Here is a 17,342-nt window from a genome sequence, read left to right as displayed (position 1 = left end):
TCCGGAGTGATGTTTCATGAGTGTTTATTGACTTTTCTTCATCTTCACCATAACCCGTCAAACCATAACTCTCACATCTTAAATTCTCTTCAACCTCTGTGGATTTGGTTGTGTCTAACTTTGGTTACTGGGATGTTACGATGGGGCTGCACGCCATGTTTGTCGAGTTGTCCTCGTCTTGCACTCGATAGAGTGTCTCTTAACAGCACTGCTCAGCTTACATTCATTGAGAAGCCTCTAATATGTGTGAATGACATATTCTTTAAAGTTCCCGTGGAGGAAAAAACACCCGATCTTCCAAAAGCAGCCAAGAAACCAGAGGCTGCCGTCGCTCCTCCCGAGGAAGAGTCAGCTAAGAGAGAGAGAGGTACTTTTAGTCCTGTGGGTCTTTCCCTCTGTTTGTGGTCCTCCAAGTCTGTTTTAAACAAGCGGGGGGGGGGGGGGGGGGGTGTTTACCAGATTACCGGAATAAGTGATATGGAAACAGATTTTCTGATTCGCAGAGGATAATTCCCGTTGATGTTTTGGCGCCAACAATGAAACAATGAGTTAAAATATAAAAAAAATGTATCCTAAAGACAAAAATAAATAAATGGGCAAGGACCAACAGCTTATTAACTATTAATAAACTCTTTCCAATAAAATTAACTTTTAAGAAGGGTAACTGAGTAAAATGGCGCCCCCCCCGGTGTGTTTGATTGCATCTTCATTTGTGCGCTAGCACATTTTCCAAATCTTTCCAGTCATGTCTTGCATGTTTTTTGTGTCAGACCCTCTTAAAGCTTTGGCGCCCAAATCTAAACTCAGACCTGGAGAAGTGCCTGAACAAATACCCCTGAAGGAGTTGGAAGGGGTAGTTGTGTCGGAGACTGATGAAATACCCCGAGCAGCTCCTGCGAGACAGCGTGCAGGGAAAGCCGAGGCGAAAGTCCCGGCACCTGAGACAAAAATGGAGGAAACTCCAAAGAGGGTGCCCGAAAAATTACCCGAGAAAGATCCAGAAAGACGGGTGGAGAGGAAGTTAGCAGAGGACGGTCTTCCCGAGAGGGTAGCAGTACCCCCCAAGGTGTCTGCAGACCAGACTCCTGAGGAACTAGAACCTGAACTGGTTTCTAAAAAACAAAGAGACAAGGTCTCTGTAGATAAGAGACCCGAGACGTTGCCTGAAGCTCAAAGAGAGACAGGAGGACATCGTCCTGAAGGTACACCGAGGCCCACGTCCACTCTTTCTGTCCCTCTGTGTCTCCTTCTTGCATGAGAGCGATCGGCAACAGTCCAGTCCCTGTTACACACACACATCTGTACACACAACCAAAATCACATGCTGGATTTGGGTCATTGTGCAAAATGACAAATAACCCGTCGACCATGAACTTGAAAAATGAAATTTACCTTTTTTTTGGCTTTTGTAAATATTTTTGTCCCTTTTTTACGGTCAATAAACTTAATTTAAATGACATAAAACCTTATTTTTTGAGTTTGAAATAAAAGTTTTGAATTACGTTGACTACTGTTTAAGATCAGAGGATGTTGAGACTGGTTCATGTCAAAGTTTAGTCTGAAAACTAAAGCAATCTTTATATAACACCCAAGTTTTTCAAATGATATGAATATAACCCCCAAAATGGAAGTAAATGTTCCATCCATCCATCCATACTAGTCACAGACTGAACTGTTGCCGATTCGTTAAGATCTTTTAATATCTTACACTCTTTGGTCTCTTATTTCTTGATTTCTTGTGTTGTCTTCTCCATGTTTTCCCTGTTTGTTTGTTAAATGTCGAACCCTCTCTTCTTTTATAAATCATCTCGTTACGATCTCACGCACCGTCTTGGATTCAAAACCCATTCTTCCATTCTTTAAAACTAAGAAACACAAACTAAGACGATGGAGAAGATTCGTCCCTCGGAGGTTGAGCCGGAGGAAAAGGTTTCTCGTCCAGAACCAGGTACCGGCCCCTGAACCAGGCCAGATGGAGTCCTGTATCAGCATCTTAGTCTTTAACCCCAGCATGACTCCCATGTTGTCTCTCCTCTAACTCTTTCTAATGCTTTGTCTTTGTGTTTGTGTCGTCACCTCTTGGCGCCGCCGCATGACGCCTCTTCTTCAACTACTCTTAAAAAAACCTCCAGCGACGCCGAGTCTCGTCAAGATCGAGCAACGAAAAGGAGCTCAGAAGATGCAGGAAGTGGATTACGTGATGGAGGAGGTGTGGGAACACGAAAAAGTGGCGGAAGAACACGAAGCGTTTCTGCGTCTGGGCCAGACGATCACGTCCCTATCGGACGTAGAGATCTCGAGTACAGCAGACAAAGCGAGGGATAGAAAGTCTGGACTGAGAGGCGAGATATCTGTTACTGACTCCAGGTTCACTCAAGTCCAGATAACACAAGAAACCGTTGTCCGGGAGTCTGAATCCGACAGGGATAGGGAGGTCTCAACGCATCGGAGACAAAAGATCGGAGAGGACGATTTAATCGAGGCACCGTCTGAAACTAGAGATCAGAGGAAAGACAGCGAAGCAGGGAGACAGCCGCCAGACGAGAGACACCGTCCCAAACAGGAAACTAGAGTCAAACAGGGGAAAGAGATGAGCATTAAAACAGAAAGCAAAGAGAGACAACAGGAAGCCAGGAAAGCTGAGGAAACAGTCCAAGAAATCAAGTTAGTGAAAGAAAGGAGCCAATCAGGGACCGATGCAGATCAAAATAAAGCAGTGGTGTTCAGCACGGACGCAAGAAAATTAACTCAAACGATGGAAATTAGAGGAAAGGCTTCGACAGACTCGGTTGAGATAGATTCAGATATTCCAGAAGAAAGATACCAAATTGAGGAGATTACAGACGTTAGTATCCTGCAGAGAGACGTTCCAGGTAAAGACAGACAGGTAACCCAAGGAAAGATAGAAGAGTCATTTCCGAAAACAAAAAGTCATGAAACCAGTTCATCCAAAAAGAAACCTGAGCTAGTTGAAAAGAAGCTAAAATCCGATGAGAAAATTGATACAAAAGAGGAGAAAATGTCTGAAAAACCAAAAGCTAAAGAGGCAACGGTGAAGCCGAAGGAGTCGGTGACAGATATCGAGCTCCGGAAGCCAAAAGCAGTCGATCAGGAGACTGATGCTGAACCCCAAAAGAAGAAAGAGGAATCCAAAGACGTCCGTCCTCAGAGAGTCGAAACTGAAAAGACGGAAGGACAAAGATCTGAGATTACAGAGAGAAGGACGCCGCCGTCCCCAACAGCCTCCAGAGGTACAGAGACAGCGTCTCACATCATGATCCATTTACATCTTTAACTCTTTGGATGCTGCTTCTGTTCTTTTTTCTTTCCAAATCTTGGCCAATCAGCAGGTGTCTTCATTTCAGCCTCAGTCTCTTATTTATTAATGTCTCATGTTCGTTTTAGGACCCACGGTCTTCAAATGAAACTGTTTGTCTATCCCTTGGTTTTTGCATCCCTTTGTGGTTTTATGTCTTCTTTCTTTTCTAAAATGTTAATATCTTAAGCAAAACCTGATTATTCTTTAAAGAAGCAGAAGTCGAGGTGGAGGCGGTTCCCATGACGATTCCTGCCGTTTTGTCTCCAGAAACACGAGTCGACACGAAAGGAAAGCGAGCAGCGATAGGTACATCAGCACCTTTACCTGTCAGCTGCTTCTTCTTATTATCTCTGTTTGTCTTCTGTAACTCCAAATGTCTTTGTCTGTGTTTTTTTGTTTGTTTCCTAATCTCTTGGCACCGCTGCATGGTGCTTTCTCTTAAAATCTTCCACCCTCAAGCGGCAACTGTCGGCCTTTTAAAGGCTGAGAAAAGAGCCCGAGTTCAGACCAATTTGGTACCGGAGGAAATTTCTTCCTCTGCAGAGACGTTGGTCGTGGAAAGAGAAAAGGTTGAAGCACCAATGGATGAAATAGAAAGTGTTAAATCTTTGTGGCGAGAAGAGACTTCAACCGCGATGGAAGAACCTGATAAAGTGTCTGAAATCAGTGGTGATGTGTCTGTTACTGATGGTTTAAAGACCACGGCTTTTAAAACTAGAGTATTGCCAGAAAGTAAAGAAAAGCTCATCTTGACAGGAAGTGAGTCAAAGAGGAAAAAGGTGGTGGCAGTTCAGCATGAACCTGCCAAAGAAAAAGAGCTTTCTGTGCAAAAAACAGAGTATCCAACAGCAAGCGTAGGAATAAAAGACACAAAACAAGTTACGAAAGAGCATAAAGAAGCTTCTCAAAGCCCAGAAAGACAATCTGAGAGGCCAGAAAGTTCGAGCAAAGCTGTTTCTGGGAACGTTGGGAAGACAGGTGTTATCACACAGGGACTTAAAGATAAATTATCACTCGGAAAACCTAAAGTTGGTTTTACAGACAAAACGTCTTTAGAAGAAGCCAATCTCCAGAGGAAATTAAGACAAACTGATCAAGAACAACTTTTAGAGGCTGACAATATTGAAATAACCCCAAAGACACAAGAAACTGATTCTTCGGAGCGTTTTCAACCAATAGGAAAGGAATGGCCCAAACCTAGAGTAGTTGAATCTGAGGACACAGAGGAAAAGCTGCATGCACCAGAGTCTGTCAGACAGGAATCATTAGCCAAGAAACCAATCAGACTAGAACAAGAAAGGGAATTGGCTGAGAAAAAAGAGAAACCGTCAAATATTTCACTTGAAGCTGAACAAAAGATTAAAGAAATTCAGTCTGCAGTGAATAAAGGTACTCAAAAGAAAGAAATGCAAAAGGGCAAAGGGCAATCTTTGAAATTAAAAACATTAGACGAGAAACCAGATGTCCAGGAACGGACTAAAGCTGTCCCAGGTGAAGAGTTACTGAAGGAAGACGTGCTTGGAAACGTCAATAAAACCGATGTTGGAGGAGATGTAGGACTACCTGACAAATTACAGAAAGCTGAGGACGTTTATAAAGGGAAAATACGAGCTTCCAGACAAAGGGGACAAACTGCAGGAGACGTAGAATTTGATTTGAAGGCAGTCACAGAAAAAGATCGAGACATGAAACAGGAAGAACAGGAAAGAAAGGAAGGAAAGGACTTAGCTTTAACTGTAGAAAAGTCAACCAGAGAGCTTCTGCCCAACTCAATGTTGTCCAAAGTAGTTACACCTGAAGACAAACTGGTCAAAGTCCGTCCAATGGAAGGAACAACAGGGTTGAAACTCGACCCAGAGATGCCGGCTCATCCTGGGATAGAAGTCAAAGATCCCGTATTGATGCCAGAGGAAAACCTTCAAAAAACTGGAACCTTATCAAAGAGCAGGACTCTAAAGAGAGACGGCGCTCAGAAAGTGAGACGGCAGACCGCGGTGGAAGATGAGGACCAGTTCAAGGCAGCAGATGTCCACGTTAGTGCAAAAGAAAAGACAAAACCAAGACAAGAACAGATTGAAAAACAGTCCTCTGTTAAATCTGAGCCACATCGAACAAAGCTAGATTATACCCGTCAACAATATACGGTGAAAGGAGAAGACCAGATCCAACCAAACGACCAGCCAGAGATGGTCAAAGCTGAAGATAATCACACTGTTCCTCCTCAAACTGGGAAGACAAAGCCAAGACCAGGACGGACTGAAAGTAAAGCATCAACTACCCCTGTCGTTGAGAAAAAAGAGCCAATGTTAACCAAAACTGAAGAGACTAAAGGTAAAGACGTTCAGTTAAAACCAGTCACAGCTGACAGAGGAGAAGAAGCACTTGAATCTGGAGATGTTGAGTCGGATGCCAGAGAGGAAAGGGTTCCCACTGAGGAGATGAACACAAAGCCAAAGAAAGTTTTAAGAAAGCGTTCGATGGAGGAGAAGGAAAAGCCAGGGGCCGTTCCTCAAAACCAGAGACAGCAGAAGCCAATCAAGGGCAAAGCTGACGAGGTCCAGAAAGAGATGATTAATAAAACTCCACAAGAGATAATAGTTGAGCATGATCAGCTAAAGGTCAGCACAGTTCAAGATAAAACCTTTAAAGTTACACCTCTTAAAGCAACAAAAACAACACAGGAACAGATTGAAAGAAACGTCTTAGTCACACCTTTAATGGAGCAGACTAAAGAACTGGAAGTTATAGATGCTCCAGAAAATGTTGTAGAGATCGGAGAGACTGACTTTCCAGTAGTTGATGAGGAAATGCATGTGGCAGACGATATTCTTCCAAAGGTACCCATGTCCCGGAAGGAGAGAAGACACAAGTTAGCCGACACTGAAGAGGCTGCAGTTGAAGAAGTCCCTTCAAAGTCTGTCCCAGTTAAGGATATACCTCAAACAGTGACTCCCATTAAAGATGGTGCACCTGAAAAACATGTAAAAACTAAAACAACCGGCCCAAAGCATGTTGAGTTTGAGGAGAAAATTGATGCCACAGAGTCGGTGTCTCCACAAGGACGGCAGCAGAAGCCTCAAGAGATTATGGTTGAACATGATCAGCTAAAGGTCAGCACAGTTCAAGATAAAACCTTTAAAGTTAAACCTCTTAAAGCAACAAAAACAACACAGGAACAGATCGAAAGAAACGTCTTAGTCGCACCTTTAATGGACCGGACTAAAGAACTGGAAGTTATAGATGCTCCAGAAAATGTTGTCGAGATCGGAGAGTCCAACTTTACAGTAGTTGGTGAGGAAATGCATGTGGCTGACGGTATTTCTCCAAAGGGGCCGATGTCCCTGAAAGAGAGAAGACACAAATTAGCCGACACTGAAGAGGCTGCAGATGAACAAGTCCCTTCAAAATGTATCACCCTTGAGGATGAAATTGTAAAAGTGAAACCAAAAACCCCGAAACAAATTAAAGGAAAAGTTTCAGATGAAGAAGTACCGAAGAGTGAGTTTACTCAAACGTCTGAACATGGCTTCTCTAAGGAAGGAACTCCACAGATAAAGAGATTTCAGAAGTTACCAAAGACTGGAGTTCAATTTCAGGTGGACGTTGTCCCAATTAAAGACAAAAAAGACCACCCACCCCTGACTGAAGTCAAGAAAACACAACAGGAGCAAGATGATGCAAAGAAACTTGGGCCTGAGGAAACAGTCAAAGGTGATATATCAGAGCCACTTTCTCATAAGAAAGAAGCACAGAAAGATATAAAGTTAGCCAAATCTAAAAAGATGAGAGTTGAAGATGTCCAGGCCACAGCTACAGATGATGAAGAGGAGGTTGAGATAATATCTTCAGTGGTACCCGTGATAAAAGACAAAGCTGCAGATGTTCCACATCAGATGATCTCATGTGACGATGTGGTCAAAGACCTTTCTTTGAGAGAAGAAAGAGAGATGGCTGTTGAAGAAATCAGGTCCAACTTAGTCCCAGTTAAAATGAATGCAGACAAAATGGCTAACGTAGAAAAGAAGAGCCTAAAAAGACAGGAACAAATTCACAGCACTGCCTCGGAGGCAACTGAGCCTAAGGTAACCTGTGCAAAGGCCGATGCTCCAGAAAAACATGCTGGAAGTGAAAGAACCTTTAAGGACAGAGACACAGAAAAGGCAGACATCAGTCAATTTGAAACCATTCATCCAGAGAGAGACATATCAGTGACGAAGAGAGAAGAGAAGACCGCGGAGATCGGGGAAGAAATTCAGTTGAAAGGAGGGACAAAGAGAGACAAAACAGACAAAAAGAAGAAAACAAGGGAGGAAAAAACTGAACCAAAGGCAGAAGTTATACCTGAGATGCAAGGAGGAGATGATATTTACCAAAAAACTCAGAAGATCAAAGGTTATGCAAGCAAAGCTGAGACTAGGAAAGTTCCTCCAACTGTCGAGGCATCACAAATCAAAAGAGAGAACTCAGCTCTGCGAGACAGGCCTAGAGAAAGACCAGCTGCAGAGATCCAGTTCATTAAAGATGAATACGCCCGAGTTACTCCACTGGAAGTTATGGACACAAAACAGGAACAAGCTCAAAGAAAGTCTTCAGTGGCACCCGCGACTGCCGTTGAAATATCTCAGATAGTGAAAGATGTAGATGCTATATCAGATTCTTCCACAGATATCCGAGATACGCAAACCAAAACCAAGGAAGACATTGTTAAAGACAAAGTAAAGAAAACTGAAAGGAAGTTTTCAGGTGCAGCCAAGCCAGAAGTTAGACATGAACAACCCTTGGTAGAAAAACTTCCAGGAAGGGACAAAATCACCACAGTTGGTTCAGTTCCAGCTGAAGAGATGAAAAGCAGATGGACACAACAAGTTACAAAGACAGCAGTTTATCCTGTAATGGGAAAAGATGCCTTCGAGGCGACAGAAGAGTCTGAGCACATTTCACAAAAGAAAGACAAAACCGAAACAGAATTGCAGAAGTTCACAATTGAAGATGTCCAGACAAAGAAATCCCTAAAAGAGAAAAGCATCTCAAAAACAGGCCCGAGTACCAAACCTACCTTTGAAGAAGTACAGTCCAAGACGGTCGTAGTAAAAGATGAATATGGTAGTGTTACTCCATTTGAAGTCACAGAAACAAAACAGGAACAAGTTGAAATGAAGTTTTCAGTGGCGCCTGTGATGGAGGTCGCATCTGAAAGGTCTCTGATAGTGACAGAAGGAGACATCAAATCAGACGCTCTCCAAAGACATGTCCTTCCTGATAAGCTAGTAAAAGATATTACGTCAAGAAAAGAGAACATTTATAAGTCAGATGACACTTTTCCAAAGAGAACGGAGTCTTTAACGGACAGGAAAAACATTACAGTTGAAGAAGTTATGTCAAAAGTAGACGTAGTTCAACGTCAAACAGAGAAGCTTTCTCCCTTTATAGAGGAATTGCATGAAAGACAGGGACAAATAGAAAGAAAGGCCTCAGTTGCATCCTACCCAGAAGTAATGTATCAACAGTCTCTGGTGGAGCAAGAAGCTCCAGAAAAACTAATTCCCACTAAAGTTCTTCCAGCTGGAGAGATAAAAACCAGACAGAAGCAAAGTGAAATAAAGACTTTTGTAACAGACACAGAGATTAAAGACACTCAGTCAAAGAAATCCCTGAAACAGGGAGGACAGAAGTTAGACGAAGTTGCAAGAATCTCTCTTGAAGAAGTGCTGCCCGAGACAGTTAGAGATGATTACGGTAGCGTGACTCCATTTGAAATAACAGAAACAAAACGGGAACAAGTTGAAAGAACAATTTCAGCTGCACCTGTGATGGAGATTGCAGAGAAAAGAAATGACATAGCTAAAGATGGAGATGTTAGATCAGAAATCCTTCAAAGACGTATGATACCTGACAAGCTTGTACAAGACATTGCATCAAGAAAAGAGGATGTTCATGAATACAGAAAGGTTTCTCTTTCAAGACATTCACCAAGTCCAGAGTCAGACAAGGAAAGGTTGGAGGTTTTAGCTGAAAGACAAGAGATTGCAGATAAAGGTCCACAGTTAAAAGGAGACAAAAGTCAATTTAAAATGGACAAAACGGCATCTGTAGACAATACAACAACAAACCAGAAACAAACTCAACAAAAGGCAGAAGCATCAGCCGTTTCTCACCAAAAGACTCCAGAACCATTGGTAGGAGAAGAGGTGAAAACAGTAGTTGTTAGAGACCGTTCACCCAGGCATGAAGAAGTTAAATATGATCGCAAAAAAAAACCGGACCCCCGAAAAGACCCAGGACAGGTTACAGTGGAAGGAATTCAGTCTGAAATTGAAACAGTTGAGAGTTTTCTCCATGTTGCTTCGAATGTTGAACCAAAGCAAAAACAAATAGAAAGATCTCCAAGGACACCTGTAATGGATGTTGCATATGAAAAACCATTGATTGTGAGAGAACAAGATATTATATTAGACGCTCCAAAAAGCTATATTTCCCCCGACGATCTAGCACAGGACATTACATCAGGAAAAACTGAGGCATACAAATCGGAGGCGTCCAAGTCTTTAAAGAAAGACAAATCCAGAGCTGATAACAGAGAGGAGATAGATCAAACTGAAGACAGCAAGTCCAAGATTGAAATACTTAGTGACAAAACTGCTCAAGTTGAATCAACCCAAGAAAAGTTGCCCAATAAAGTCTTACATCAAAGCCAAGCTACTTCGGACAAATGCTCCAGAACTGGAGAAGCTGTTGGAGAGATGCCAAAACAGACTATGCATGAAAGTGATAGATCCGATGTTACTGTAAAAGAAATTCAGTCAAAGATAGTCACGGTTAAAGATAAAATAGCAAGAGCCAGTCCTACTGAAGGAACACCAATAAAGCTGGAACACCTTGAAAGACAAGTTGCATTAACGCCTGCAACTCAGGTGACAGCTAAAGACTTGCTTATAACAGTTGATGGACTAGAAGAAAAGACTGAAAGAGAAATTATTAAAGGAACAATCACAACAAAAGAGGACAATAGAACAACTAGTATGTCAGCTGATGAAGACTTTAGGGATGAAGAAAGGCCAAAAACAGTCAGTGTTGGGGACCACCGCCATACCACCTCTCCTGGGCCCCCAATTTCTTCTGTTGAGGGAATTAAAATAAGACAGGAACAAGGTGAAGGGCTGCTCTTTAATGATAGAGTAAAACCAGATGTAAAAGCCATTGGACGAGAACAAATCCCACAAGATCAGAATATATCTGAGGGAAAGTACCAAGAGACAGTCGATGCAGCAAAGAGTTCTGATAAATACAAAGCTGCTACGACAGAATCAAAAGCTGATATCGGTGTAATGCCTTTGCATGAGCTCAGAGTCAGACAACCATCAGTAACAGGTCAGATCAAACCAAAGATGGCTCAGAAAAAGACTGCAGACCCTCCCGAATGTGGAGAAGGTGCCACCAAGAAATTAGAATCCCAAGTCGAGCAGTCTTGTCTGAAAACAGACGTCCGATACATAAGTCCTCAGGAAGTCGAAACCATAAAGGATAAAGAAGCTCAGGAGTCCATCTCTGAAACCAGAGCTGTGTCTTTGCAGCCAGAAGGGAACGAACATGTCGCCCTTCAAGAGTCTTCCAGAGGTAGAGAAGGAAAAATGTTATGTGTCACCGAGCACGTGTTGTTTGATCTGAGCACCAAGCATCGCTCTGCACCACCTCGTAGTCACCCTCTTAAGGATTTCTCTGCTTCATACCTCTTTGTCGTGGTCATTCCAAGAGGATCTCATGTCATGTCACCCATTGTGTTTCTGCACAAACTGTACTCTTTAATATCGAGACGAACCGCCGTGCTGTCGAATGAGACAGGCTCTTGGTTTCTTCTCATCATTTTCTTCTAATTCTGTTTGTTGTGTCCGTTATGTTTCACTGTAGCTTTGTGTATCGAGAGAAAGCGTGGAACAGGTTCCATTGTGGATCTTTGTTCTCTGGTTTGTCTTTGCATGAATCAGTGCTCACCCCATCAGTCTTAGTGAGGTACTGATTGTCGTGTAATTTCATTTTCAAGTTCCTGTGAAGGACAAGGAGTCTCCACCACAAGGCAAAGAAGCGCTGGTAAAGCCAGCTGCTCCTCTAGAAGGTAACAACTTCTCTTTGAGATGTGTTTTGTGTTTGTCTGTATGTTCCTGTGTGAGCGTTTACTGAAAGGCATTCGTAAAAGAATGTCACAGAACAACATGAACCTTTCTTCTCTAAGATCTTGATTGTAGTGGAGAGCGTTCTGTTCAATGCCCTGTGTACCTTGTGTTTGAAGAGAGCAAACCACAGGCTGCTGTAAAGGTTCAAGAAGCGGCTAAAAGGCCTGAAGTCACTGACAAAACCAAGAAGTTGGAGAAAGAAATCGCTCCTCAAGAAGAACCAAAGCCAGGTATCCAGACAAAAAAAAAACAATCAGAGAGCTTGTGCATTTTAAGGAAGATAGTGTGTTTGATACTAGATACTAGATACCTTACAATACTTCAATTACTTCTTTTTCACACCTGAAGTGACCAAGCCAAAGCCTGTTGTTAAGGCTGAAGAACCATCCAAGAAGGTCGTGGAAAAAGAAAAACCAACCGTAGTTCCTGAGACAGGTAGAGGTGTCTGATGAACTTGACATTGAAATATCTTTTTTGAAGGTTTTATATTGTTCTTTCCATCTTTTCACATCTTATATCATCACTGAACATGCTAAAGGTGCCCTGCCACACGTATCTCATGACTTTGTGGTAATGTCTGTCATTAATAATCAACTAAGCTAAGCTGCTGGACTCTGATTGGCTAGCAGCTGGCCAATGAGAGCCTGGCTATCAGCATCCTTTACCCAGCTCATGAATAGTAATGAGCTCAGGCAACATGACGCCAGACTGACCAGTTGTTGTGAGTGGTCTGATTTCTCCTCTCATTTCTTTTCAGTGGCTAGAGCTCACACACACACACACACACACACACACACACACACACACACACACACACACACATACACAGTCATACACACACACATACACACACACACACATACAAACACACATAAGGACCTGACAGATTTCAAATTATGCAAGTAGAAACTGTTTGGTGTGGCAGGGCATCTTTAACTGTACATCCGCCCACTTTGTGTTTTGACTGTTGTTGATGTGTTTGTCAGTCTGGTTACCCTGGTAACCCTGGTAACCCTGGTTACCCTGGTCCGTATGACTGTCAGCAGCAATACAATCCTGCACCGGGGTGTTGCACTGTTGTTCATGTTGTGTGTCCTGTTTGTTGTATTCTTAAATGAATCCAACAAAAGCATGCACGTCCTTGGACACAACTTAAATTCCACTGAGCTCTTTGTCTTTACGTGGGACACATCTTCTAGTCTTCCAACTTAACAGGGATATTGGATTACCACATTCTGTATTAGAGAATTTACTGTTTCTGAATGTGCTTGATGGCAACATTGTCACAGGTGTTCTCACTGTTCATGGCTGACTAAGTGGCCTAATTAACAACTTTCTGAATTATACTTCTGTATTAGATGAAACCAAGGGTCCTGTACAAGCACCGGGAGGAGCCAAGAAAGGTAGGAGCACCAATTACGTCTCACTTTACACACACTACACAGCAACTTTCAGAAGCTATAAAGGTTCCCCTCCTGATTCTGCTACAGCGTCCCCAAAATCGAAGAGCTACACCGGGGTCATGCTTACGTTTCAAAAAGAAGCAGGGAGTTCACCAATAATTAGCTCCGACTGACTTGTTACAATTTAAAATAACTTATTTTAAATGTACATTATCACTGCACCCTGGAGCTGCTTGTTCTCGTTTTGTCTAGGTGTTACAACAGAGCTGGGTTGTGCACACACATCTTATAGTAGGAGCTTACTGCTGGGCCGTGAGAATAAAGGGAAAAATGGGTTGGTGGCCTACTCGGTGTCCTTCGACCCTGCACGCTGCTTCATCGGCTATACTTTGAAAACACAGACATAACAAAACATAAACCTGATAGGAAGAAACGTCAATTAGCTCAGGAAATGCTAATCTTCTCCTACAGCCTTTCCATCAACACATGGCCCCAGACCAAACCCGACCCCTCTGTTTCATTTTCACTTTGAGCCCTGTGACAGCTATGGCACACCTACCCCAGTCAGGCGGCCAATGAACTAACAGAACTGGATTATGACGTGAAAAAATATTAAATGTTTTTCTGTTGTATTCGGTGGAAGTTGTCTTTTCTTGTCTGTGTGTTTGTACAAATTGTGGTGTCACGGTGTCTAAAAGTAATGTCAAACATTTGTTACCTCAGAAATACTTCTGCACAAAAAAGGTAAAATTCAGACTGAAGAGGAAGGGACGTTTGAGATTCCCACTTTAAGGAAGACCACCAGAGTCATGAAGCAAGTGGAAGAGGAGCAGGAGATTATCAAACTGAAGAAGATTCCTACGGTTCCTCCTAAAGACGCTGAAGAAGAGGAGAAACCTCAGAAGGTCACCAAGACTACGATCTTCAACGTTGAGGAGTTGGTGCATAGGGAAGAGGCTGTCGAGATGTCCGTGGCCACCAGGAGACCTGCAGAGGACAGAAAACCTCGAGAGAAAGCAGATGTGGTGAAAAAGCCAGAAACTGTGAAGCCTAAAGAAGAGGAACAGAAAGAAGTTCCTAAAGACGCGTGGACCCGCCAGAAACCCATTCCCAAAGATGAGAAACCAGAAGATAAGATTTCTCTGAAGAAAGCTCCCAAAGCACCAAAGGAACCAGAACTCGCCCCGCCTGGTGCAGGCTTGAAGAAAGTGAAACAACTGCCCTCAGATGAAGTTGAACCAGAAGTAGTCAAACTAAAACCCTTTGAAAAGCCTGTTAAACCAGCTGAGGAACCAGAAAAAGACAAGAAGGAGAGACCAGACCGGGACACTGTGCCTTTCCAGAAGCTAGACAGGACCCCCAAAGAGGTGGTAACCAAAGAGCCTCCCAAGATACCTGAGACACCTCCCCCAGAGGTCAAGGAGCCAGCAGCAAAGTTGCCAAAGCCTGTAGATAAAAAGAAAGCTCCAGAGAAAGCGCCAGAGGAGGTCAAAGCGCCCACCAAGGTGAAGAAGATCCCAACACAGGAACAAGAGATGGAGAGCGTCAAGCTGAAGCCCTTCTCCAGACCTTCAATAGAGGCTGCAGAGCAAGAGAAGAAACCATCAGAGGAGAAAGAGAAGAAGCCAATTGATGGCCTGCAACGCCGTCGCACAAGTCCAGAAAAACCAAAAGAACGAGAGCCAGAGGCTAGACCGAAGAAACCAGAGGTCCCAGAAGCTGCAGAGAAAAAGCTGGAGAAGCCAAAGGTGGTGGAGGGAATTCCTGCAGAGAAGACAGTGTCTCCTTCTGTTAAGAAACCTGAACAGGTATCTGAGGAGCCCAAACCTTTGCAGCTGAAGAAGGGAGTTACACCAAAAGCAAAAGAGGAGAAAGAAGTGACTCTGAAGCCTTTGGAGCAACTCAAGAAGGTGGAGCTGAAAAAGACTCCATCTCCTAAAGTTGCAGAGAAAGAACCTCTTGAAAAGACGCCGAGTGTTGACAAACTCAAAAGAGTTATTAAACCAGTGTCGCCAAGAGACTCTATCGAAGCTGTGACTCTCAAAAAGGTCCCAAAGAAGCCATCGCCCGAGGAGAAGGCTCCAGAACCGGCACCGCCTGGTAAAGGGAAGCTTCCCCTGGCAAAGGAGGTCTCTCCTGGAGCTGTGCAGATGCATAAGGTCGCCACCCAGCCGGAGGAGGAGATCTTCCAAGGGGAGGAAGACGTTGAGCCAGAGGAAGAAGAGACTTGGGGCTGGGAGCTGGTTCCCAGGGAGAGTTACGGCTCCGAAGACTGGGAGGGCGAAGGAGAGGAAGGTGCCCTGGAGACTCCAGGGGGGCCCAGGAGAGGTGAGATGGTGGTGGCCCCTAACTCGTTGGGTGATGGCCGAGAAAAACCCTTCCTTCATGCCCTGAATAATCTCTCATTACCACCGTCATCCTCCATCTCCATCTAAATGGGCTTCACCTCATCATGACGCGATTTCTGCCATGTCTTTTCATGTGTTTATGTTAGTTATCATTCTTTTTGTCAAACTGTCTCTTTATATTCATTCATTCATTCATGCTGTCATGTCTGTTATGTTATGTGTCTTCCATTTCAATATCAAGTCCTTCCCGTCAGTCCATGTGTTCTTCACCTTTACATGTCTATTCATTATTCCATCTCATCATGGTGCAAATGCCACATCGCTGTAAAGTTGCAATTTTACATTATTCACCATTGTTCTGTCTGCATTCGTTTCAATCGTTTCATTTATTCCATCGCTATCACATCACTTATCCATTCGATGTTTTACATTACATATCTCCCAGCATTGGCATGTTTATGAAAACATTGACATATGATTACAGTGTGTGCAGCAAATTAATTTGATTTATCTCTGAACAGAGGGACAACCGTCAGAAGAAGCAGGAAGAGGTAGAGGTCGAGGGCTGAAACGTAAGTGTGTTGCCATGAAAACCCTGTCAAGGTCTACATCCTGTGTCGTGATGCCACAGAATCCCTCTTGAAATTAAGACGCCAATTTGTCATTTCAGCCAAGCAGACCCCGTCCCCTGGAGAAGGCCGGGGCCGTGGACTGAAGCCCGGTGGAAGGGGCCCCACACCACCAGAGGAGCCTTTCGGAGGATTCAAACTTAAAGCCGTGCCTCTGAAGTTCATTAAGAAGATCCAGGACATCGTGCTGCAGGAAGCCGAGTCCATCGGCTCGTCTGCCATGTTCGAGTGTGAGGTCTCGCCCTCCACCGCCATCACCACGTGGATGAAGGCCGACAGTAACCTGCGCGAGAGCCCCAAGCACAAGTTCACTTCTGACGGCAAAGATCGCAAGTTGAACATTATTGATGTGCAGTTGTCCGACACCGGTGAATACACCTGTATCGCCAAGAACGCCGGCAAGGAAATATCATGCACAGCCAAGCTCATTGTTGAAGGTATTATATCTTTTTTTACCCCCTTAAAAATAACACCAAAGACACTCGGTGTGATGGAGACCAGACGTTCCTCATGAGCCTATGTAAACATTAATGTTAATATACTGTCAATATGTCAGACTTAGACTTAGAGACTTAGAATTAGAGACTTAGACTTAGAGACGTAGACTAAGAGACTTAGAGACTTAGACTCAGAAACTCAGAATTACACTTAGAGACTTAGAATTAGAATTAGAGACTTATAATTAGACTTAGACTAGAGACCTAGAATTAAAGACATAGACTCTCTTTATTAATCCTTTTGGGATGACTCCCGCCGAGAAATTGAAATTTCCAGTAGAAAATGTTCTGACTTGAGTCAGGAATATATGTTTATCCTAGAAAATAAGATACAGCCGTTGATTTTCAGGTAGAAAAAATGTCGCTTGTACTATTTTTCTTCTTGTAAAACTTTGAAATGGGTCAATTTGACCCGAATACTTTACATTAGAGAGGGCAGAACGGTGAAATTGCTCATTGGCTCTTAATGTTGTCACAGAGCTCCCAGTGAAGTGGATCAAGGAGCTGGAGCCAGAGACCTCGGCCCTCAAGGGCCAGCCTCTGTACATGACCTGCGAGCTGAACAAGGAGAGGGATGTGATATGGAAGAGGAACGGGGAAGTCCTGAAGAAGAAGGCCGGGAAGGTCCAGATCAACGTCATCGGGATGCAGCACGCCGTGACCATCCAGAACACCACCGAGGAGGACACGGGCGTCTACACCTGCGCAGTGGCCAATCAGGAGGACGTCCAGACCACGACCAGCGTCAAAATCATCGGTAAGAAGAAGAGAACATGGAATCAGGCTTACCAAACTGGATGGATAGAGAGATAGATAGATAGATAGAGAGATAGAGAGATAGAGAGATAGAGAGATAGGGAGATAGATAGATAGACAGATAGATAGATAGAGAGATAGATAGATAGATAGAGAGATAGAGAGATAGATTGTTGTCGCAAGATAGATAGATAGATAGATAGATAGATAGATAGATAGATA

General features: G+C 43.5%; 1 protein-coding gene across 1 annotated transcript in view; it reads left to right on the top strand.

The window, feature by feature from the left end:
• The window catches only part of LOC116702471 (titin-like), a 210,852-nt gene that overhangs the window by 165,687 nt on the left and 27,823 nt on the right, over positions 1-17,342 (top strand). Inside the window, 11 exon segments of the mRNA XM_032536680.1 lie at positions 269-367; positions 771-1,202; positions 2,133-3,251; positions 4,769-7,401; positions 11,369-11,429; positions 11,604-11,717; positions 11,836-11,922; positions 12,846-12,890; positions 15,760-15,810; positions 15,909-16,304; positions 16,843-17,121. Of these exon segments, the coding sequence (XP_032392571.1) occupies positions 269-367; positions 771-1,202; positions 2,133-3,251; positions 4,769-7,401; positions 11,369-11,429; positions 11,604-11,717; positions 11,836-11,922; positions 12,846-12,890; positions 15,760-15,810; positions 15,909-16,304; positions 16,843-17,121 (5,316 nt within the window).

This window comes from Etheostoma spectabile, chromosome 2, assembly GCF_008692095.1.
Source record: "Etheostoma spectabile isolate EspeVRDwgs_2016 chromosome 2, UIUC_Espe_1.0, whole genome shotgun sequence".
NCBI classification, from domain to species: Eukaryota; Metazoa; Chordata; class Actinopteri; order Perciformes; family Percidae; genus Etheostoma; species Etheostoma spectabile.
Note: the sequence above shows the minus strand (reverse complement) of the source record. Positions and strands in the feature narration are given on the sequence as shown.